Genomic DNA, 26202 nt, shown 5'->3' with positions numbered 1-26202 from the left:
TAATGTATCAGTAGCTGGAGTAGCCAGATTACGGAGTACGACATTGGCTCACAGGGTTAAAGACAAGGAGCGAAGGGCAAAAGACTAAAAAAGGGAGGTAGCAGAAGCCTGATAGACAGCATCCCTGCAGGCGAGAGGGGGATTTGGTGTCCCTGGCGCGTGTGTGTCTGTGAAATGCTGGGTTGCAAAACACATGCAGTTAAAGCTTTCCTCCTTCCCTTCACATAGCTGGCTGCAGTGTCCAGAACAAGCCAATGGATGGCAGATAGGAGAACATGTGGTTCCTGTGTAATCCTCTTCCTGCTCCATTTTACCATCCGCAGCAGCTAGTGACGCCATCCTCCATCCCAGCCCACTCAAATTCTAACATCACTGTCATGCTTGGGACCGGACACAAATGCCCTCTGCACTCCGCTTGTGTTGGAATTAGGCGCATGCACGCACACACACACGCGCACGCACGCACGCACACACACACATACACACACACACGCAAGCACAGAGGCACACACACACATCAGGCAAGTCCTCCCTCTTTTTATTTCCCCCCCCCCTGACCTATTTCCATAGTAAGATTATTGTAACTGTCATTTTTCCATGTATGTTGATTAATCCCCAAAGCCGAGCTCCTAGGCATCTCTTCAGCACTTGTTTCACAGTTTGCTTGCCCCAGCCTTCAATTACTACTGTTTTCGCAGGGCAGTTTGTATAGTACAATAAGGCCTTTTTAGACTACTTATTGAAATGAAGGAAGTTGAAGAAGTCCGATGATGAGAACATGGCAATCAGTTTGTACGTTACATTATCCTACAGCTTGTGTCGATAGCTCCTAATAGCCTTAACATTCTGAATATCTCATTTGTAATTAAAATACCCCTGAGGCATTCAGTCTTTCAAATGTCTAATCTATTCATTTAATTTAATAGGTTTGGGAACACAAAACATTACATTTCCAGGCCATATAAGAAACAATGAATAGAGACCAAATATGCCACATTCCAAATGACTCTGCAGAAATCATTAATAATTTCACACGTTGACTGATGATAGCATTGCCAGCATCCCAAATGGCACCCTATTCCCTATGGGGCTCTGGTCAAAAGTAGTGCACTATGTACGGAATAGGGTGCCATTTGGGACGCATCCATTTGACTGATGATAACACCACTTCACCGCAATGGCTGTAATATTACCGAACAGCACGGGGGCGAGCAAACGGTGTCTTATTCCAGCCCCTCCGCTCTGACACACCTAGACACTGATACGCCCTGATCCACATGGGCGGACAGATTGAACATGTGTTTTATGGCCATCTGTTTATTGTCTTATTCTGCAGGTTGGCGGTTTAGGGCTGAGCTCTGTGGGCAGGATGAGGGCTGAGGGCTAGGATAATGATGCTGATTATGTTACAGCTAGTCTAGCTAGGCTAACACAGTCATCCTGGCGGACTGGGCTCTATGCGGCTCTTTGGGGGTGAGGGATAAGGGCTGGGATAATGATTATGTTAGAGGTATGCAAATCCCAGTCATCCTGGGCTGTTTGCTGAGCTCTGTGCTGAGGCTGTGGGAGGGCTGGGGGATGATGATGGTGCTGATGTAATGTTTAATGATGATGATGTTTCAACTAGCAAGGCTAACTAAGTCATAATATGAAGTTTCAGCTAGCTAAGCTAACCTAATCCTGATTGCTAGTTGCTAATGAAGCTTTTGCTAGCTACAGCTAGGCTAGGCTAACCCAGGGCAGGCTTTGACGATAATGTTGCTGTTGATGATGTTTCAGCTAGCTAGGGCTAACCTAATCATGCTGTGGGGCTAAGGCCTGATGATGATGTTTCCGCTAGGCTAGGCTAAACCCAATCCTCTTGTTTCAGCTACTATAATATAGGCTAAACTAACCCATTGTCACTTGATTAGTTTAGCCTGTAGTTCATGTACACATTCAAACGCTAATCACGGAATTGCACTACACTGTACATTGCATACATGGCCTTTAAGCAGGCTAGGTTGAAGTTAACAACTGTGAAAACTATGAGCTGAGCATACGTCATATAGCCCATCCCAGTCTAAATGCTAAATGCTTCTGAGGCCTAGTGGGCCTTGCCATCTGCCTGCTGTATGAATCCTGCTCCAGGGCCCGCTAGGATAACTCTAACTGCAGCTGTGTGTGTGTGTGTGTGTGTGTGTGTGTGTGTGTGTGTGTGTGTGTGTGTGTGTGTGTGTGTGTGTGTGTGTGTGTGTGATGTGTGTGTGTGTGTGTGTGTGTGTGTGTGTGTGTGTGTGTGTGTGTGTGTGTGTGTGTGTGTGTGTGTGTGTGTGTGTTCTTTTAGCCATGCAGCCAGTTAGTCTGCCGTACACACACACACACACACACACACACAGTAAACACTTACAGGTCGACAGATTGCACCCATTACTCATTAGCGTAACACATGATGCAGCATCAAAATCCTCAATCAGTCTCACAGACACTACACAGACACTACACAGACACTACACAGACACAGACTTATGTCTGGTTGTGTCTCTAATGTCTCATGTCTGACGGTGATGTTAAGCAATGTGGGCAAAATATGCTCTCTGTACTGTACTGCTGTGCAATAATGTCTGAAGAAAAAACAAACATGCTTTAGCAGTTGTAGACATACTGTAACAATAAGAACCCCCTATAAGGCGTTGTCGATTGCAGATGTCAGTTTGAATTTAGTGTGGTATTTGTCCAGAGTTTCCTGGTCAAATTAGCCATTTCTGCTCTCATTATCCTCCTAATTATGCTTCAGCGTCTCCGCGGCGTAATCAACAATCAGCCACATAAATTAATCGGAGGAGAGATATAGAGGGGTGGGGGAAGAGAGAGAAGAGAGAGAAGAGAGAGAAGACAAGAGAGAGATGAGAAGAGAGAGAGAGACGAAGAGAGGAGAGAGAGAGAGAGAGAGAGAGAGAGAGAGAGAGAGAGAGAGAGAGAGAGAGAGAGAGAAGAGAGACGAGAGACAGAGAGAGAGACAGCAGAGAGAGAGACAGAGAGAAGAAGAACAGAGAGAGAGACAGAGAGAGAGACCGAGAGAGAGACCGAGAGAAAGAGAGAGAGAGAGAGACTGGAAAGTTGTGTGCGTGCTGGACACAGGGGGCTGTTCCAGTTAGCACAGCAGGAGAGTGCTCTCAGTGCTGTGCTCCTGTCTAGTGGCGTTTGTCCTCTCCACCAATAGGAGTGCTGCGTTGTAAATTAGAAGCACTGCCCTGGGGCGGTGACATGGCCCTCTATTCAACCGTCGTCCTGAATCACAAGCAACCTATTAAATCTCAGTTGTTTTAGCACAAGAATGTTATCGCTCCCATGGCAGCTCTGTGTCGGCCTGAGAGAAGCTCTCAAACGGATGGATCTCCTCTCCTCATTGTTAGACAGTGGCTGAGAGAGAACGGAACCAGACTAAAGGATAACGCCCAGTCACTGAGACTGACAGTGCAGCGGACATGTATGCTTTTCTGACATACAGTATCTTGTGTTTTGGAATGCTAAGCATAGCAGTGGGGTGGAGTAAATAGCTAGTATCCCAAATAAAAAATATATGTTTGAAACCCTTAAAAAATTTGAACCAAAAATGGGAAAAAGAGCTGCAGTATAAGGTAACAAGCCACAAATGGAGGAGTAGTCAGTGTGCATTCATCCCCTGTATTTCAAGATGGAGTTGCGTCATTATTCAACCTTTCACTCTGGCCTAACCAGCCAGGAAGTGACCTAACCAGGCAGTAACAGGAAGTGGGTCAGCAGTGAATCAAACTCAGCCATCATGGGTCTCTAGTCTCAAAGCCCCCCAAATACACTCCAGACCGATGAAAAAGAGCAAGGAGGTGATGTTGTCTGAGAGATACAGTAGCTTCCTGTCTCATGAAGGCAGAACTAAGGACTAAAGTAGGAATTTACTATGAGCTTTGTCAGAGCACTACATTTCAATAAGACACATAGCAGAGACACCCTTGGCATAAGTGACCAAGAGGAGAACGATAAAGCTGTTCCTTATTATTCAAACCATTTTGTACCTTCTGGCCCCTGTAACACTTGCAGGAGCTGAATATATGGGAAGAAAGATGACTGAACATTGTAATATCAAACAGTATTGCATCCCTGTACAGATTTCTCATGAAAGTAATAATAGAACGCAGAGGGTATATCCTGGTATATCACTTCCAATATAACTCCCACATACAACATACAATTCATTTTAAATAAACTGTGAAAGAGGAACCACCCACACAGAGATGTCCATGTTTTCTGTTCGAGCTGAATCTGTGGACATGTTCTTGTAAATATTTTTTTCAACATGGATATGGTACAAACAGTGTAGCAAAAACCTTGGAGAAAAGAGTCAGTTCATTCAATTCAAATATTGTATAAACACCTTTAGCATTCATTATTTGTACCTAGCTATCTACATTCAACAAAGACATTGGTCGGTATGACTGAACGAGCTTACCTTCACCGCAGGTCCGTCCGGTATATCCAGTTTTGGAGCAGTCACAGTAGGGTTCTCCATCAGCCATGGAGCAGTGGCCTCCGTTCTCACACGGGTTCTCTGTACAGAGACCCATCATCTCCAGACGCACCTTCTGACTGTTGATCAGCGTGGGAACCTTGTTTCCGTAATTCAGCTCTGTGATAACTCCTTTGAACGGTGGCAGCTCTCTAATCGTCGGCAGGGTGATGGCCGAGGTCCTGATGTCTCCGGGTACACCTCCGAGGAAGAGGTCGCTGACGATCTTCATGAACTGGCGCTGTGGTCGAACCTCGTCCGCCTTGGTCTGCCCGTCCAGGGCTAGGACCGTTCTGAGGTTGTGTCGGCTGACTGTAGCGAAATGCCAGCGGCTGTCGTTGACCGATTTGTCAGAGGTGACCGTGGTCTCGGCGCAGTCGACACTGAAGCAGAGCTGGAGCTTCCCGTCCGTTACCGTGAGGAGCAGGAAGTCGCAGTAGCCGCCATCGTCAAAGTAGAGGATCAGGGCGTCGGACGCGGCTGTTTTGAACTGGAAGGTGAGCTCACTTCTGGTGCTGGCGTCCCAGCGGACGTACCGAGCCCACTGACCCTCGGAGCCTGTGAACTCCAGACCCTGGCACAGGCCCAGCAGAGTACTGAGCAGCAGGAGAACACGCTGGGAGAGACTAAAGGATTTCATTGTAGAAGAAATGCGGAGGGTAGACTGTGTCAGTTGGGGTTACTTGTTAGAGGGAGAGATCCTTAGATTGTCAATAGCATCAGGTGTGTTTTTTTGTTTCAAAGACTGATATATTTCATGTACTGTATGTCCCACGCGTGCAATCGAATCCAGTCGAATCCCAGTCTTCCAATCCGAGAAGAGGAGTAAATATCCGTCTTCCTACCTATCGACAATGCTGATCCTCAGTGTGTTCTGTCAGTGATACAGAGGCCCATCCGAGGATTTTCCTTTGAGGCGACTGCAAGGATTAAAACAAACGGCGACCATCTTGGCTTCAGATCCGTAGCCACGCCCTGTGGCACTGTGCTGTATGTTCTAGTCCAGTTTCAGGCCTTACAGAACTTCCCGTAACTGCAAAACAGAAATTCCATCATTATTCCGTATAGTTACTCAGCTCACCAAAAAACATGATTAGAGTGTAGGTTCCACAAAGGGAGAAACACAACAGTCTAAATCAGCATAAAATGTGCTGGTCCAGCTTTAGGCAAACCAAAGCTGTAACTGAAAAACAACAGGAATTGTATCATTATTTGCACGTAAGAGTACCAGCTCACCAAAAGCATTTATTGACTATTGGCTAATGGCTAATTGCCCCTGAGGGGACAAATAAAGTTGTAGTGAAATGAATATAGCTGCCAGAAATAGAGGTTCAAAACACACCAAATTATCATAAAAAGAATGATTTACAAGTATACCTTCCAAAAATCATCATGTGAGAAAATTGCCCTTTTACAACCCATAAACATTTAGATATTACAACTGCCTTTTATGTGCTACAATCAACTGAGCTAATGAGAGCCTAGTTTGTGAAACTGATTTGGTCGCATCTCAGTGATCAAGTAGTTTAAACACACATTAAAGGTTTATCATAATCATTTTCATTTTTGGACGTGGTCTACCAATCACTTGTTTTATCTGAATAGCAACTGGCGTTATCTTCAGGCTTTAAGATTACTTATCATTATATACACTGAGAGTTGAAGGCTTGAATTGTAGTGTCCCATTCAGTCAGCATAGAAATATTATGAAATCTGGTGAAGAGGTTTCTTGGGCTTCAGGAATGAGACAAAAAAATAAAGCCAAATTAACAATTGAACTTTTTTAGAAGTAAGAGGATATCGTTGAACCTGCTGTGGTCAAGGCTACGACGGCGCCTGTGCAATGAGTGGATCTTACTCAGGTGTTCTAAAGCTCATATCAGACTGAGAGCCTAATGCTTCTATGGTAGTTCTTCACGAGTTTTAGTTTAGAAAACGATCTCGCCGAAGAAGCGACACTTACAGGGGTGATAAAAACAGCTTGATTGCCGTAGCAACATCAGGGAAACTGGGCAGAAGTGAGTGCTGCTTCAAATACAGCAGTTCTGCAGCATCTTTGACTGAGCCTCTCTCATTCTCCTTAATTGCCGGCCTCAACACATTACGGAAAGAGATTAACTGTATAGGAAGCTCTGGGGACAGGTCGTCTGGATACTGGACAGCCAATAAATTGGCAGATACAAACAGGTAATAATCTTTAGCGGACAACAGTACCTTGAGGGATTGAACAAACAAAGTGATTTGCAATTTCGTTCATACTGGTTAAACTGCGTTTGAGTTGTGTGGTTGCAATATCTACAGCCCCTTATCTGGTATATATTGGCATGCGTCCTCCAAGACTAAGTTTAAATTGTGTGTAGCGCAATGGACATACAGTATAATGCACAATGTCTCAGGAAAGACTGTCTGGGTTGTCAATACTCAGTATGGAAAACAGTCGTGCCCACAACCTATCCCTACAGGCCGTGGTGAAAACATTATTTTGCACACAAAAATGCAAAGCGACGCAGTCGCATACTGTAGCTACTATAGGCCTCTACGTAGAAAAAAAGAGAGAGACAGAGAGAGAAGCAGCAAGGAGGACTTCGGGAGACCAGGGGAGTCTCTCAAGTTAGATTACGTTTTATTTTATTAAATGTAATTTACCTTGAATATTGTAACCTACTGAGTTCAACAATAAATAGTGGCTGAAATGATCCTCAAGCCAACTTTTTTTTCTTCTCATTGATAAGGTATTTATTTGATGTGTCATTCATTTTATAAATAGCAACTAAATAGCAGCTAAATACTGTATATAGATATACACTCTATGGCCAAAAGTATGTGGACTTGGCTATTTAAGCCACACCCGTTGCTGACAGGTGACAGAAATACAATCTCCAAAGATAAATATTGGCAGTAAAATGGTCCGTACTGAAGAGCTCAGTGACTTTCAATGTCGCACCGTCGTAGGATGCCACCTTTCCAGCAAGTCAGTTTGTCAAATTTCTGCCCTGCCTGAGCTGCCCTAGTCAACTGTAAGTGCTGTTATTGTGAAGTGGAAACGTCTAGGAGCAACAACGACTCAGCCGCGAAGTGGTAGGCCACACAAGCTCACAAAATGAGACCGCCGAGTGCTGAAGAGCATAGCAAGTCAAAATCGCCTGTCCTCAGTTGCAACAATCACTATCAAGTTCCAAATTGCCTCTGGAAGCAACGTAAGCACAAGAACTGGTCGCCGGGAGCTTCATGAAATGGGTTTCCATGGCCAAGCAGCCACACACAGGCCTAAGATCCCCATATGCAATGCCAAGCGTCGGCTGGTGTGGTGTAAAGCTCACGGCCACTGGACTCTGGAGCAGAATGACGCTTCACCATCTGGCAGTCCGACGGAGGAAACTGGGTTTGGCCGATGCCAGGAGAACGCTACCTGCCCCAATGCGTAGTGCCAACTGTAAAGTTTGGTGGAGAAGGATTAAGGTCTGGGGCTGTTTTTGTGTTTCTATTTCCAGCTTTAATAACTGAACAAGTAATTACATTATTGCCGCCAGCCAGCAGTCTAAATGGCAGCATCGCGACAGAGTGTAAAGCTTTGTCAAATGTTAGGTTTAACATAAGCTAATGACAACCAAATACGCCTCCCTATAAACATGCATCCATTAGCTAAAGCAAAGCTATAGGCTACCAGTGGAGGCTCTTCAGAGGAGGAAGGGGAGGACCGTACTCTTCAGTGAATTTCATAAATGTTTTAATTGTAAAACATTTAAAAATGTATCCTTTTTAGATAAAACTACACAAAATATAACCACATCATCAAATAACTGATTAAAACACTATTTTGCAAAGAAGGTCTACAGTAGCCTCAACAGCATTCTGTAGGGTAGCACAATGGTGTACCCGGAGGACAGCTAGCGTCCGTCCTCCTCTGGGTACATTGACCTCAAAACAAAACCTAGGAGGCTCATGGTTTTCACCCCCTTCCATTGACTTACACAATAATTATGACAACTTCTGGAGTACGTCATCCAGCCTATCAGAGCTCTTGCAGCATGAACTGACATGTTGTCCACCCAATCAAAGGAACAGATAATTCATCTAGTAATGAAAGCATAAGGTACAGCTATCTAGCACTGCAGTGTATAAAATGTGGTGAGTAGTTGACTCCAAGAGAGAGAAAGACAATAGTTTAACAGTTTTAAACAAATACATTTCTTCCAAAATGAAGCAAAAGCCAGAGACAAATATACACAGTTGAAGTCGGAAGTATACATACACCTTAGCAAAATACATTTAAACTCAGTTTTTCACAATTCCTGACATTTAATCCAAGTAAAATTCCCTGTCTTAGATCAGTTAGGATCACCACTTTATTTTAAGAATGTGAAATGTCAGAATAATAGTAGAGAGAATCATTTATTTCAACTTTTATTTCTTTCATCACATTCCCAGTGGGTCAGACGTTTACATACACTCAATTAGTATTTGGTAGCATTGCCTTTTTGTTTAACTTGGGTCTAACGTTTCAGGTAGCCTTCCACAAGCTTCCCACAATAGATTGGGTGAATTTTGGCCAATTCCTCCTGACAGAGCTGGTGTAACTGAGTCAGGTTTGTATGCCTCCTTGCTCGCACACATTTTTTCAGTTCTGCCCACAAATATTCTATAGGATTGAGGTCAGGGCTGTGTGATGGCCACTCCAATACCTTGACTTTGTTGTCCTTAATTAAGCCATTTTGCCACAACTTTGGAAGTATGCTTGAGGTTATTGTCCATTTGGAAGACCCATTTGCGACCAAGCTTTAACTTCCTGACTGATGTCTTGAGATGTTGCTTCAATATATCGACATACTTTTCCTCTCTCATGATGCCATCTATTTTGTGAAGTACACCAGTCCCTCCTGCAGCAAAGCACCCCCACAACATGATGCTGCAACACCCGTGCTTCACGGTTGGGATGATGTTCTTCGGCTTGCAAGCCTCCCCTTTTCCTCCAAACATAATGATGGTCATTATGGCCAAACAGTTCTATTTTTGTTTCATCAGAACAGAGAACATTTCTCCAAAAAGTACGATCTTTGTCCCCATGTGCAGTTGCAAACCGTAGTATGGCTTTTTATGGCGGTTTTGGAGCAGTGGCTTCTTCCTAACTTTCTTGCTGAGCGGCCTTTCAAGTTATGTGGATATAGAACTCGTTTTACTGTGGATATAGATACTTTTGTACCTGTTTCCTCCAGCATCTTCACAAGGTCCTTTGCTCATGTTCTGGAATTGATTTGCACTTTTCGCACCAAAGTATGTTAATCTCTAGGAGACAGAACGCGTCTCCTTCCTGAGCGGTATGACGGCTGCGTGGTCCCGTGGTGTTTATACTTGCGTACTATTGTTTGTACAGATGAACATGGTACCTTCAGGTGTTTAGAAATTGCTCCCAAGTATGAACCAGACTTGTGGAGGTCTACAATTTTTTCTCTGAGGTCTTGGCTGATTTTCCCATGATGTCAGGCAAAGAGGCACTGAGTTTGAAGGTAGGCCTTGAAATACATCCACAGGTACACCTCCAATTGACTCAAATTATGTCAATTAGCCTAACAGAAGCTTCTAAAGCCATGACATCATTTTTTGGAATTTTCCAAGCTGTTTAAAGGTACAGTCAACTTAGTGTATGTAAACTTCTGACCAACTGGAATTGTGATACAGTGATTTATAAGTGAAATCATCTGTCTGTAAACAATTGTTGGAAAAATTGCTTGTGTCATGCACAAAGTAGATGTCCTAACCGCTAAAACTATAGTTTGTTAACAATACATTTGTTGAGTGGTTGAAAAACGAGCTTTAATGACTCCAACCTAAGTGTATGTACACTTCCGACTTCAACTGTATATAGTGAGAGAGAGTGTATTTTTTTCACTTTCAGTTTACCTTACCTATCTAGCAAAGGCAGCTAGCTAGTTTAGTGTACGGAAACACCCTGCTCAAAAAGAGGGATGCTTTCTTAGCTAAGTGGCTATGACTCTCCAACACAACACTGGAACTCTTCCAAGTCAAGGTAAGCTTTTGGTATTACTAATTTATTTCCACCAGAGCCGCCAGTGTAACTGCGTACACTGTAACGTGACTGCATGATTGTAGCAGGTTTACTAACGCATTAGTTCTATTAGCTATGCTGACTATGACGTTACTTTAGGTAATATGGTGACATCGATGTAGGCTGTGTGTAGCGGTTTGGCTTGGAAATGTTTTTTCACCTGGTCACATGTAGCTTATGTGTTGTGCATTGAATCGAAGGGAAGAGGTGAGAGAAGGAGAGAGCATAGGACGGGTCTGCCATGAAAGTGAACTGTGTTTACGCATGATCAGGGGTGTATTCATTCTGCCGATTCTGTTGAAAAACGTTTCTTAAACGGAAGCAAATGGAACAAAATGGGGATAAACATAGCTGACTCTGTCAAATAGAAACTCTTATTTTCAACTGTTGGACTGATGATTATACCCTATATCAGATAGATGCAGGCAAGAGTGTGCAAGGTGTTATTGAATGTCACTGTCTGTCCATGTGTCACTGTCTGTCACCTCAAATTTATCTCTCAACCTGTGTGGAGCTACGTTGTAAACTTTCATTCATAAGCTAGATTGTAGCAACCTCATGATGGGTATAGGGAAAATGTGAGTATCATATAGTAGCCTAAACCTATCGATGTTACATTGAACAGGGTGAATGGAATATGAATGAGAGTCATCCAACATGCTGTAATAGACATAAGGCCATGCTCATGAAAGAAAAATTGTCCTCCCTCATCTTAAACAGCACTGACCGCCACTGTAGGCTACATGCCCTGGCACCACAGAAAGCCTATCATCGATTCGATAGGCAGCCGCATAGACATGCAGCAATTTCAACGCTATGAACAGTGATCGGTAGTCTAATCTTTGTGAGTGGCTTGTAGGGAGGGGAGGGGGAGGTGAACTCTGACTTTGCGGGGGTCCAGAGAAACTGTGTTATGCCAGTTAATACTATTACCATGCTGTTACAACTTTACTCTGTGCTGCAATGTAAAGTGCTACCAAATTAAAAAATATGTTTCTTGTCCCACATACAATAAGGTGAGCCCATAAAGAATTGTGAAAAATGATCCGTTTCTGTCTTAATCCTACTATTTCCTACTTATGACTGCACTACAGTGAGGTAAGGGGGAAGGTGTTCTAGCCTGTGACATCCACTTGGTTCTAGTGGTGGGTATACAGTGCATTCGAAAAGTATTCAGACCCCTTCACCTTTTCCACATTTTGTTACGTTACAGCCTTATTCTAAAATTGATTAAATGTTTTTTTTCTCCTCATCAATTTACACACAATACCCCTAAATAACAAAGAAAATACAGGTTTTTCGATTTTTTAAACAAATGCATTATTTTATTTTTTACGGAAATATCACATTTACACAAGTATTCAAACACTTTACTCACTACTTTGTTGAAGCACCTTTGGCAGAGATTACAGCCTCAAGTCTTCTTGTGTATGATGCTACAAGCTTGGCACTTAGATGGGGAGCGTTGCTGCACAGCTATTTTCAGGTCTCTCCAGAGATGTTCGATCAGCTTCAAGTCCGAGCTCTGGCTGGGCCACTCGAGGACATTCAGAGACTTGTCCCGAAGCCACTTCTGAGTTGTTTTAGGGTCGTTATCCTGTTGGAAAGAAAACCTTCACCGCAGACTGAGATCCTGAGCATTCTGAAGCAGGTTTTTATCAAGGATCTCTCTGTACTCTGCTCCGTTCATCTTTCCCTCGATCCTTGACTAGTCTTCCAGTTCCTGCTGCTGAAAAACATCCCCACAGCATGATGCTGCCACCACCATGCTTCACCGTAGAGATGGTATTGGCCAGGTGATGAGCGGTGCCTGGATTCCTCCAGACGTGACGCTTGGCATTCAGGTCAAAGTGTTCAATCTTGGTTTCGTCAGACCAGTGAATCTTGTTTCTCATGGTCTGAGAGTCCTTTAGGTGCCTTTTGGCAATCTCCAAGAGTGCTGTCATGACTTTTACTGAGCAGTGGCTTCCGTCTGGCCACTCTACCGTAAAGGCCTGATTGGTGGAGGGCTGCAGAGATGGTTGTCCTTCTGTAGGGTTCTCCCATCTCCACAGAGGAACTCTGGAGCTCTGTCAGAGTGACCATTGTGTTCTTGGTCACCTGCCTGACCAAGGCCCTTCTCCCCCGATTGCTCAGTTTGACCTAGGCGGCCAGCTCTAGGAAGAGTCTTGGTGGTTCCAAACTTCTTCTATTTAAGAATGAAGAAGGCCACTGTGTTGTTGGGGACCTTCAATGCTGCAGACCTTTTTTATGTACCCTTCCCCAGATCTGTGCCTCGACACAATCCTGTCTCGGTGTTTCTACCTTATGGCTTGGTTTTTGCTCTGACATGCACTGTCAACCGTGGGACCTTATATAGACAGGTGTGTGCCTTTCCAAATCATGTCCAATCAATTGAATTTACCACAGGTGGACTCCAATGAAGTTGTAGAAACATCTCAAGGAGGATCAATGGAAACAGGATGCACCTGAGCTTAATTTCGAGTCTCATAGCAAAGGGTCTGAATACTTATGTAAATAAGGTTTTTCTTTTTTTTAAATGTAATAATAAAACAGTTTTCACTTTGTCATTACGGGGTATTGTGTGTAGATTGTGAGGAAAAAAATTATTTGATCAATTTTAGAATAAGGCTGTAACGTAAGAAAATGTGGAAAAATAAAGGAGGTCTGAATACTATCCGAATGCACTGTATCTCTAAGGACCTTCTGCAGCCTGATAAATTGGACTAATTATCCAGCAGCTCCACAATCCCTCTCATTAGCATATCTTTAGTTACCATCGCAAACAGCTATTGATAAAGATGAAATAAAGGCTAGTCAATTGATGGGGTAACTCCCATAATTGTATTTTTTTAATTACATTTAGAAATAGAAATACACTTAGTTTCCAAAGCAAAAGGATCCAAACTTTATACTTATCTACCTTTTTTAATGTTTGTTTTCTTTTTCTTTTTGAGTGGCAGCCCGCAGAATTTGTATATTGTACCTGTAACCTTATACAAACAGAACCGTAGGCCTACATGTGTACTCAACCAGCCTTCTGCTCTTGTAGTCGTATTGGCCTGGCCATGGTCTCTCGAGCCCCAGACAAAAGCCTAGTCCAATCATGACGATACCAGAACAACGTACTCTGACACACAATAGGCCCTTTAATCACCACCTGCCTGTTCTGAATAGTTCATCTATCTACATAGAGCAGCCAGCCTGCTATTGAGCTCTGGTAACTGATACACTATGTTAATGCAACGCTGTGCCTCTCGTTGACAACCCCCATGCTAGGCCTGGACCTCCTCGCTCTTGGTATGCATCCCGAATGGCACCCTATTCCCTACACAGTAAAGTACTTTTGACCAGAGCCTTATGAGCCTTCATCAAAAGTAGTGCACTATATAGGGAATATGGTTCCATTTGGTACGGAGACATTCACAACCATCATGCTTGGGTACATATTTATCATGTTTATTTTTGTATCAGCTGATAAGGTACTAGTTAGGGTTGCCATTCAGATGTCGTAGGCTTAGTTGGCCTAGTAATTATTAGCCATAGGCCTAGTAGTTATCACTGTCTAAAGGCAAATCCATCTGGGGATAGTAGGCCTAGAGAGGTTAAAGGGCCTGGAAGGGTGTAGTGACTTCTGACCCATTGATACGTTCATGTTATTACTCCTATAATGAGAGATATATAGTCCATTACAATGAGAGATATATAGTGCATTACATTTGACCAGGGTACATAGAGCTCTGGTCAAAAGGGGATCTGGTCAAAAGTGGAGCACTGTGTAGGGAAGAGGGTGCCCTTTTGGACAAAGACCTAGTATCAGCTAATAAGGTACTAGGGTTGCCATTCAGAAGTCATGGCAATAACACGGGCCATGGTCCCAATGAAACCTGATATCCAGGTATCCTTTCTATGAACAGCCTCTCCCTATCCCTGCTCCAGTCCATCAGGATGAGACGAGTTATTGTATGCATAATACTTTCGGATCAGGTGTCCTTCTCTTGAATTAAAACAATGTTTCAGGGGTTATATTACAGATTCAGGGACTCCCATTATAATAAACTGTTGGCTTCGCTCCTCTGTATTGGTCTACGTTTTTTTTTTTATTAGGTCTGTAATTGCTGTTGGAGTTAAAACGAATGAATTACGCATTACCCTATAGGCCTGTATTTCCCGTTACATATACGCTTAATTATTTAACTGCAGTGTCACGCGATACCGTTACCGTATAGACATTGACTTGGCATAAATGATTAATTTTGTCTTCATTGTTGGAGATACAGTATATCGACAACGGTTTCTGTCGACGACTAAACCGGCCGTAATGTATCTCGCAGTCAGTGTGAGCTGAACTCTCCTCTCTCTGCCTCCCTCCTGCTGCGTTCTTTATCTGTCACATTCACTCGGCACGGAGATTCTCTCTCATTGAAGGCTCGGTTTAATTTCGCATCAAATCACGCCAAACAGACTTTGACACGCGATGGAGCGCCACACCGCTGCTTCGAAATGCACAACATAACAAGCACACTTTTCAGCTTTGTAGTTTTCTGTCATTACTGTACCTACAGATAATAATGTCATATAGTTTAAATGGGTGCTCGTAGTTTGACTCATAGGGTTTACGGTCCACATGAGCCATTTCATAAGTCAATTCGAAAATAGGCCTGCATTCCTGACTAAAACGTGTGCCTCAATCCACATGTTTAAAACATCAGTTTGAAGGGTTGCCTTGAAATATAAATATGTAGCCGTATCCTTACATCAAACAGCCTACTAGGATGCCCCGTCCACATGCCTGGCTTAGCAAAGTTCAATTCTTAGACTAAGCCATATCTCCTGCCATAATACACTATTCCTATCGTTTAAAATAACATATTTTAAAGAGGGCGCAAAAGAAATATCATTTCAACAGAGATTCAGTAAAACGTAACCTACTTCGTGATGCTGTCTCTCGTTGCGCTTTTCTCCCGCTCCACGCACGGGGGCAGTCTGGGGGATGTGAGGATTTGACCGATGAGTCGGTAGATGGTTTGGGTTCGTTCCTTCTTGTTTTGGAACATACTTTCGAGATTACAGAAGGGTTGATGAATTCGTCGAAATAGTTCATATCACGCGTTTCCCACGTAATTCAGATGCCTAGTCCCCGAAAGCTTGGCGCAATGTGGGGAGCGCATGTATTGGTCATTCCACAAAAAGAGTGCCAATATTCATTTTTTACTAATGTTATATTAAATTAAGTAACCTTTAATATAGACCACATGGATAATTCAATAAATGCTTGCTGAAGTGCCAAAATTCAGCATTTTAACATGTCCCTCCGTCAACCTTGTCATTTCTTTAACCCACTTCCCAACGTTTCTCCAAGTTCCACCATCATTGTAAAGCCCTAATTATTTTGTTGCTTTGACAAAGTCATTTCTGAAGATGATTATTTATTTCATGTGATTGGTGATTGAATTACATATGTCTCTACTTTTAAGGTCAATCCTGTTAAATTAACTGAAGTCTCGTTTTAATATGGAGAAACTATTCCTTTAAAAATATAGAGTAAAAGCAGGTGATCTGGGTCTAGACTTTTTGCCAATTTTCTGGGGTTTTGTGATGGAATACTGAGTGGGTCTAAGCATAACAGGTCAGCCCAGTAGCGAGACAGGCTTGACATTTTTTTTTAATTACATTTTTGGGTTAAACTTGCATTAAATTGCCCCTCCCTGTTGCACACAACAAGCTTCCGTTCCCCCTGTCACAACGGTATTCATGGCTGATTTAAGATGGAATTGTCAACCCTGTTTATGTCAACCGTGTTACTTTATTTGGCGCTTACCATACTTTATTAAGTTGAACATGTACTCTTTATGACAGAATGTAAAAATTACGTGAAATCAAACGTTTTTTACACTTCGCAAAGGGCACAGAAATGCTGGAATTACCCTTTTACAGCCGTTTAACGAACTGAAACTTTTTAATGCATGCATTTCGCTCCTCAACATGACGAGCTATGTGTAGCCTCATAATATGCCTCGACCTTATCCACAAATCGTTTGTTTCAAATGCCATATTAACCTAGTTAACTATTTTGTGTTTTGTGTGGACATATCGTCTTTTCCAAAAATAGTCCATGCGAAATTAATGTGACTCACTGTAATCATATCCAAAGATAAGCTTGTGAATAATTACAAATACACCCAACACGGTGTTATAAGCTATAGCCTAGGCTACTTGAGTATTTTTATCCGCTACACTCAATCAATTAAAGAACATCATATATACTGCGATTCTTACCTTTATTTATGTTATGTAGATCCAAACAATATCCCAATAATCCAAAACAAAGTCACATATACAGCAAAACGCTCTTTGGTTGTAGCACATCCAGTATAGGGGTCGTGATGCTGGTGGTGATGATGAGGGGATGAGAAGGTTATTAACAGTGAAGCGCGCAGCGCAGTAGCCTAGTGCTGAACAGAACAGCAGTCTCTCTCTGTCCCTGGCTCGAGCCTGTCTCTCTCTCTTTGTGAACGCGCTTATCCCAGGGCCGTTCGCTCTCCTCAGCGCAACTGATGGGCTCGCACTGGACTCTCACTCACTCTCACGTCCCGCCCTCTACTCACTCCCCAAAACACGCCATTTAAAGACGTAGAAAAGACGACTGAAAGGAGGGAAAGTTTGGCCCTCAGGCCAAGTAAGCCTAATGTCAAAATCATCGTGCTGAGCTATAGGAATGTTGTGTAGCCTATCTGTTTTGAGTTGTTTTGTGGTCAATTACCAGGCGTTGTGATTCTCATTATGAGCCACTTTTCATTATTAACCTAATTCCCCTACTAGGAGAGGCTACTAGGGCTGGCACTCTCAGGGATTATGATTTTAAATAGTCATTAGGAAAGTGAAAACTTGACTTGTTTTGCGGTTGTCATGCAATGACACGGTACTCTCTCGAATCTGAATGTAGTGACTCTGTCCATGGTGCTGAAGTGATAAACAGAGACTGGCAGCTTGAATGTTTCACGAGTCACGACTGCTGATGGATGACGTGTTTTAAATGGCTTATGAGTCACTTATGGTACATATTTGTTACCTTTGGTAGTCCTCCTTTTGACCTACATTACAATAGGCTATTATTATTCAATGAAATGTGACGTTTATATCATGCCAAGGTAGGCCTAAGGTCCTGCTATAATGATGCTGTTGCAGCCCTTACTTGGCAATGCAAGCTGATGGTTTTGCCCTGAAATGTGTCCTGGCCCTTATCAGTTCTATAAGGTAGCCATGTCTTGTAGGGCTGAGATCCAAGCTAATCTGGTGTAGTGACATATGAGGTAGGCCTATGTGGCTAAACAATGTACAGAAATAATGATTAGATCAGTAACCATGTCTAATGAGAGAGAGGGGAGTGAGCGGGATGGAGGGAGGGGAGAGGGAGAGAGACAGTAACTCTCTGAGAAATAATAGGATGGGATTTGGTAATAGCATGTACACACACACAGAGAGAGAGAGAGAGGTCTGGGCAGTGATGATATAAACATGGTCATAATGTGAAGCACTGTCCATGAGAGCACTATAGCCTCAAGGACCCTCTCTCAGATATAACACTTGTATCTTCTCTTCCCTCATTAAAAATTGGACAAATCAATTAGAGTACATTGAACAAATAGGTTTAAAGATCTTCCACCTGAACATTTCATGAGATACAATGATTTCCTTGACCTGGAAATTGAACTGCTCATTTTACTGTGAAAATGACGTAAATATTTTACACCATGAAAGAGCAGCAGGCTAGCCTAGTCATCCCTCATCACTGTAGCAATCCTAATCATTCTGGGATAATAACGTTTGAATTGAATTGGATTTGTTAGACTAGTGGTCTAGCACTCCTTCGTCAGTCTGGAGGAGGGCAGTGACCCTTTCCCCTCAGTGACTTCTCCCCCACTGAGAATTATATGTGACGTGTGACATGTGACCTGGCCCAATGATGCAAGAGGTGACAGGTTGTCCTCCCCACTACACCGGAGGTTTCTGAGTCATGGCATTACACTTCCTGCTCTATTCATCCCCCTGTCTATTTCCTTCCTTATCTCTCTTTCTCTCTCTCGCTTTCTCTCGCTCTCTTTTTCTCTCTCTCTCACATGCTCTCACTCTCTCTCCAGTCCCTTTCTCTCTCTCGCGCACGCTCTCCCTTTTACTCTCTCACTCGCTCTCTGTCCCTATTTTTCCCTCTCCTTCTCCTCCTATATTCTTCTATATAGTACTGTATTCCTGCTCTCTGCATTCCCGTCTCCCGTCTCCCTGTCACTTTCTCTCTCTCCATCCCTATCTCTATATTTCCTGTCCCTGTTCTTCAAACCTTTCTCATGCCTTCTCTAAATTCTTTCCCCTACAGAACCACATACACTATGAGAGTCGACAAATATCTTAAAGTTGTCAAACATCAGAAGCCTCTCTATGTCACTGTTGTGTTTACTGTACAGTACTTTCACATAAAGTGTAACAGGCAAAGACAGACACACTGTCTAATTACAGTAGTTTCAGTATGGCTGTCCGTGTTTCTGTTTCTGCAAAGGTATTTTTGAATCATGTGCCAAATGTAGCTATCCCCTCTATTCATAAAGAACACCGGTGCATAGAAGGGTGCCGAGTTTCTCAAACCTCACATTTTGAAGTTATTCCAAACGTCACATTTTGAAGTTATTCCAAACGTCACATTTCGAAGTGTTTATGGATAAGTTATGAATTAACTCCACATTTTTAAGGTTAGGGTTACGTTTAGGCATTAACTCTGAATGGTTAAGGTAAGGGTTAAGGTTTGGGATAGACTTAAAATCGCTGGATTCGAACATGCAACGTTTTGTTTTGAACCAGATAGAGGCAGACGCTTACACCCATCCGCCATCCCCGTCCACAACACCTCGTGGCCGGATTCAACATCATCTCCCTACGTCCTCAGACATGGATGAACGTCGAATACTGACTTGTATCACAGGTGACCTGCCTACTCCAACAGGACACCATCTGCTCCCCTGCTATCTATTAACCATGAAGCCATGAGGACCCTAATCATGCTGCATCATGCTTTACCACCTTCCCACAACACATGTTCCCTCATACACACACACACACGCACATGCATGCACACACACGCAAGCCCCAGCTGCGTGCATTGTGTGTGTGTGTGCCTGCCATTGCATGTGTTACCTGCCACTTTTTGTGTGCATGCATGTGTGCGTGCCTGTGTGTGTGCATGCTGCCCTGCCTCTCTCTCTCTGTGTGTGTGTGGCTTGCTCGTGTGTCGGTGATGGTGGTGGTGTGTGGCGATTGTTTGATCAGCGTGTCGCGCGAGTGTGTATAGTTATGTGTGTGTGGTGTGTGTGGGTGTCGCTTGTGTCGTGTGTGTAGTGATTGTTGTGTGTGTGGGCTGATGAGGCCATTAGGGGGTCAAAGTGATTACACTCCAAGGATATCTATTAGAAACGAATTTGGCCAGCTGCTTCTGGTCAGTAAACAGACAACTGTCCTTTTAAATCGACACCCATTTATCTCCCTAGTGTGTGTGAGGCATCCACTACTCCCATGGCAAAACCACGGATGCATACACGCATGCCGCTTTCACACCACAACACAACACCACACACAACCACACACACACACACACACACACACACACACACAACACACACACACACCCACAAACCACCACACCACACACCACACATCACACACACACCAACAACCCACACACACACAACACACGCCCCACTACCCCACGGATAGAACTGATTGGTGCTAAGCAGTTGGATAACTTCAAAATCAATGGAGCAGGAGGCTTGTAGGTGGAGTCAGCCTAATACACAAAGTAGCCATGAAATTGATCGCACAAATTTCGATGAGAGAGTAATGTGATTATATTTTCAATCAGTCATAGCTAGGATGTAACAAAGATTGGGAGCCTTTGTGTGTGTTCAGTCGATATCTCCTGGTATGGCTCAAGCGCAACAGAAATGAAAGGTGACAGAACTGCTTTGTTAGAGGGACCACTGAAGCTCTAGTGAGAAGACGGCGCCTCCGCCAGTTGCCTATGAGACAAGTGGGATGTTGCCTCATCCTCCTCACACTGAACATCAATACGGAATACCCCCTTGAGAAACAAGAGAGTAACAGTTGCATGGAGCGGCATAACTTAGGGTCGTATAACACTTTGTAATCCTTAGAGTCGAGATCGGCTGGTGCTTTGATAGGCTAAAGTTGGGGAATATTGTTTTCTATACTACCTCTCGATTATACGCCTCCCATAAATAGATATACTTGGCTATACTCACAAAGCTTCTGTTTTTTTGGGCCAGTTTGAAGCCTGTAGGTGTAGTTCATGTTGTATTCCAAGGCTAATTAGTTGACGTGTTTGGCTGTTTTTCCCTACTACTTTCGAATCATACCCAAGAAGGACAAGCTCCAACATTCCAAGCCCACGGCGCAAATCTCTATTTCGAACACCTGTTTTCAAATAAAAGTTTTTTACAACTCAGGTGTGATAGACTGAAAAAAAGCAGTGAATAGAAGACGAGCACGGAGGGTCCTAGTAGCGAAGTAGAGTGAGAATGCTTCACTGTCCTCTCTTGTAACCATTGTCGAAGTGGGTTCGAGTACTGATTCTTCGAGAGAGAGTCATGTTTATATACGGCTTCTATCGTTTTCAGAGTGTTCAAGACAAGAGAAAATACAACATGTCAGGATGAGAGGCACTTCCTGATGGTTTAGGTGGTCATTTTAGTCGTGTATACGCAACCGGAAGGGGCACAGTTTGGTAGATCTCGACCTTCATATTTCCTTTAGACCCGCAGACTCACATCACGACATCAGCAAATATATGACATCCCCTGTTTTGCTGTAATGTGCGCTATCCATTGTTAAGGCTAAGTGGGCCGGTATTGTATTTCCCGTACCTAACAGTAAATTGATGACAAAACTATTTCCTTCTGGCTACGTGCATATGCTTCCGTGGACTGTCACCTTGTAATTACCTGGGACCAAAATTGTGATGTAGGGAATTCATTGTTATTCTAGCTCTCAAGCACCAGGAAAAATAGAGACGCATGAGAATGAAAAGCACTAGCCAGTGGGAGGGGGTTGGAAGAAGAAACATCTGGAATTGTGTGTGCTCAGTTGTAAGAGTGGGCCAATTTGTAGTTTTGGTGTTTCACGCGCAAAGCTGGATACTTCACAGGCCCAAAGTGATATGCAAGCATGAAAGCACCGGAGGAGTGCAGCCTGCAGCATCAGATACGCGCTACGACATACATTTACGACGCACAACTAAGCACTCGGGCTTAGCTCACTCATTTCCACGCAAGCTGACCGGAATCAAGATCAGACATTATCCAGCACACATTCGCAAGACTCACCGTTACGCCAGACGCGCATCACAACAACACGCATCGGCTCAGCTCAGTAGTTGGTTATGGTAAGTGCGGGCTACGTCAGGCTAACTTCTTTCATGTTTTCCCACACTGAACAGGAGGAAGGCAGATATGTTCTAGTGGACATCACAATTTTCGCTGGAGTTTTGATTGACAATACTTATTTCCTTGGGTCGCACTGTTGTGTTGCGTTGAGAGATATATACTCAGTAGTGGAATTCGGGAATATCGAGGTTTGCATCAGCCCTACTTGCTTTTCAGCTGTCCACCGACTTGCGTCACTACACGATAGTCAAGTGTCGAAATATGACATTGACTTGGACTTACTCACTCCAGACGCATGTACAGAGTGCAGACATGAATATGTCACTGTAGGTGTTCATTATGCCATCGTGAATTGGTACAATTTGTTTTTGAGATAAATCTCCTCTCATATGTGGATATAATTCCTACTCGTGCGTGTCACTCAATAGGACTGGAGGCTTAGATTGATCCATTATCCACTGAAGGGATTTAGCGACGAAGATGGCTACCAACATAGCTATGTGGGCAGGCAGGGGTCTCCGGTGTTGGTTCACCCACACCCATAGAAAATGGATGAATATGTACAAATGGGTGCACACACTTATTTGTTCATCTATTTTAGGAATCGTCGTGCTGTTTCATGCTGGTCCTGGAAGATAAGGTTGGAGTTGTGTTTCTTCGTCGCACTCGATATAGGAAACTGTCAGCAGAAGAACAAAATGGCATCATTAAAGCCATGAGATCAAACGAATGGTCAGATAAAAACATGAGTTCCACGTGAGAACGTGAAAGACTCATAAATTTAGGATCCTCGATTCGCGTGGCGATACTATTGTTGATGCTTGTGTGGGATCGTGGGGAGAAGGAAGTGTCTAAGTGATATGTTCGTCGACAATTAGTTGCATCTCCATTAACCGAACTCAGAAGTAATCGCAGCATCACAAAGTAAAACAGAACACTAGTGGGGAGCATTCTTCAACTGTATTTAGTTGTGGAGCTTGTTCAGTGATCACCTCTAGAGTACTGGGAAGTCTTGTGGAAGCAGTGTTGTGCGGAAGTGATTGTTTTCGATGGCCCTGCACGCATTGTGGGAAAACCGACAGAATATAGGCAAAACTATTGTTGAGACAAATACCTAATGACTCCTCTCCTCTCAATGATGATCTTAGTTCGTTGAGTGGCCTGTACGATGCGTCATTGTGTAGGAGAGTCGTGGGTTAAGTTTGTCTCCTCACCTTGGGTGGTGAGAACGCAAAATATGACTTGACTCATCTGATCGTCTGAACACTGTCGTGGTGGTCAATTCGTAGGACAGAGTGAAAAAGGAGAGGATTCGCTCTTTCGCACTCGACAAGCAGTGTTGAACGATAGTGACATTCTTTTCGATGTAACAATGTAAGGTGTCATATGCCTAGGTAGGGAGTTGCATATTTCCCACCCCAGATATGATGCACACTCTCCTGAGTGGTGTCATTGTCACTGGGAGACGCCCAGAGTCCCGGCGAAACTGAGCAAATGCGGTTGGGTTAAATGCCACACGCGCGCCAGCAAATGTATGGATCAGCTTCGCGTAGGAGATGGGGTCGTCCATATGTCTATGAAGTGGATTTGTGGTCTACTTATCCTCGAACAGAAGATGATTTGCACACCATGATCCTGTAACTTGTGGCTGGTCCCAAGTAATGAGTATGGAAGGAAGGTCTTGTTTTCCCCATCTGCCCAGCCGATGAATGCCAAATGACACTATTACTCTGATGGTCGCGTGTCATTATAGTCAGAGGAAGGCCTTGTGGATGATGTTAAGTTTTGGTTTTCTCTTGATAATTTAAGTGGGGACGATCTAGCACATTAAAATGCCTTTTCTCACAAATACGCGCTCATCGCTCACAGACCAGGCCGTGACTGTACAAGCTAATATTCAGGGCGAAGACGCCGGCATGAAACTTGCGAACAACTAATAATGACAGTAGGAGATACATCCTGCAAAAAGTCAATATAGTTATATGACAGTTCACGAAATGACGACACCAACATACAAATATGACTGTCTATAAGTTTCTTCGATGAGAGAAAATTGCAACTACAATAATTATAAACGTATGAAAAGAAGAGTAGCTGAGAAGGCCTGTAATTGTTCTATCATATCTGGTACACTTCAACTATGACTATAAGAAAACTATGTTTATATTGAGATAAAATTAAAATCCAGGAAAATCACTATTGTAAAGGGTTATTATTTAATTGATAATTTTTCTATTCTCGGTCAAAGGATAATGGGTCGTGAGGTAAGAATAAAGCTATAATCCAGTTGGATTTATATAACCATAATAGTTTTTTGTTGTATGTTTGTTATATATCAATTGTGTAACATCTATACAGGAACTATTTAATGTGTAATTTCTCAGAACTCGCCACTTATACAGTAGAAACAAGATTCTCCTTCCTTGATTCTAGATAGGATGTAATTAGCTGCTAATTATTAGGCGATATGACAAGAGGTCATGATGTTTCGGAACTGAATTTTGCCATGCTGTACAGCTAGTCTTCAGCGTGAGAGACTACTAAACGGTATATTGCATGATCACCTCAATAACGCTTTTGATAATGACCACCTATATGGGTAGAATGTCATCTCGAGATGTGACTCTAGATTAGAGCACGTGGATGATAGGTTTCACTAGGTCAGAAGAGACACTCTAGGAGTTTCGTGGCTCACTGTTCGTACTGGATCGTGAGTGTTCACTACAGGACATGTTAAAGAGCAGGATGACTAGTTTTATGGGAGCTATGTTATGCTGGGAGGTGAGACTAGCCTTCTCGTAGACCGTTGCTGACTGTTCTAACTCTAGCGTCCCACACAAGGAGACACCTTTAAGACTTGGGCGAAGTGTTCACTCTTACCAACTGTGACATACGAAGGACATACTAGGCGATTGGGCCAGTATTTGGGTATAGCCGCTGGCTCTGGTTTTCGAATCCTCCTGAGCCGCAAAGGTGAAAAATATGCTAGGTTGTTATTCGGAGACTTCTGGTCACAGGGATTCTCTGATCCCCCAAGGACAGCCACCTGCTCCTCCGGCCGGCCGATGTTAGAATAGAATAGACTGTTGATTACTTTAAGAGAGAGAGCTCTCCAGATGATGCACTCACGCAGCCGTCACGGATAATTTCGACATGTGATAGTGGCTCTGTGTGTAGGAACAAGTTTACTGGAATATTGTCTGTCAATTGATTGCCCTCAGTAAGAGAGCTCCACGGGCGGCTTTGGATACGTTCTCCGCATCCTTGGGTACTACTAAGAGACACCGTCCACTGAAAAGTACCATGTACCGCTGTGCAGTACTTTTGCAATAGCTGCAAAACTTTGGCATAGATGCAGGTCGTAGACAGGCGATACTGGTCTCATTCTACAGACTGCACAAATCTCGAATGATACAATGGGCCCATTTCTTTCCGTCTCTCTTACTGATCCTCGGATCAGTCGTCCTGGTCCCTTTTGCAAGAATACAGCCTCAGCTATGGATGTATTCCATCCAACCCATGCTTCACAGTAGGTGCGTAGTCTTCTCTCGATAGGTAGTAGCAACGTGCTCAGATGAACTTGAGACTTATGTGCCCACTCCTCAATGACAGCAGGAACGAGTTCCTGTGAGGTGTGATTACGCCATACACAGGTCTCATATTCATGGATTTACATAGACTAGGACCATTAAATGACATCTCGTCGAGCTCTAGTTCCATCTTTGTATTCTCGGACCATCCAAAATGTCATCTCATCTAGTCAAACTTCAAACGGCCTGACATGTCACACATCGGACATTGTGCAAGCGACAGCGAGAGCGAGACGCGACCGTCTGGGTACACTAGTGCGTGTCCAGAGCTTTTGAGTCCCTGGCGTGCGTAGTGTGTTACTAGAAGTGTGGCGCTTAAAGGTTATGTTGAAACACGACTCTGGACTCTCTGTGTTAACTTAAGTAAAGTGGGTTGGCTCCTGCAGCATAACTTGGGTTCGCATTTTGTCTACTTGACATAGTGCTAGAGATAAGCTGTACATCCACAGTATGGTGGCTCCTCGTTCATTAGAAGGGTGGGCTTTATGTGGATTTCTAATATGAACTATCCACCCGCTAAAAAACCTCTATCAGGTGTATAATTTTTGACCCAGGGTGAGATCTTGCTGTTGGATG

The 26202-nt window shown here is 43.5% G+C and overlaps 1 protein-coding gene across 1 annotated transcript in view; it reads right to left on the bottom strand.

Annotated features, from left to right (window-relative positions):
- Positions 1–17110, bottom strand: part of LOC111954320 (neurexin-3b-like) — a 457756-nt gene extending 440646 nt beyond the window's left edge. Inside the window, exons 1-2 of the mRNA XM_070435771.1 lie at positions 16869–17110; positions 4469–5558 (exon numbers count right to left, since the gene is read on the bottom strand). Coding sequence (XP_070291872.1) covers positions 4469–5165 — 697 coding nt within the window. The 5' untranslated portion in view covers positions 5166–5558; positions 16869–17110. The remainder of the gene's footprint in view (positions 1–4468; positions 5559–16868) is intronic.
- Positions 17111–26202: the final 9092 nt, after the last annotated feature.

Source organism: Salvelinus sp. IW2-2015, linkage group LG28 (genome assembly GCF_002910315.2).
Source record: "Salvelinus sp. IW2-2015 linkage group LG28, ASM291031v2, whole genome shotgun sequence".
Classification (NCBI taxonomy): Eukaryota; Metazoa; Chordata; class Actinopteri; order Salmoniformes; family Salmonidae; genus Salvelinus; species Salvelinus sp. IW2-2015.
Note: the sequence above shows the minus strand (reverse complement) of the source record. Positions and strands in the feature narration are given on the sequence as shown.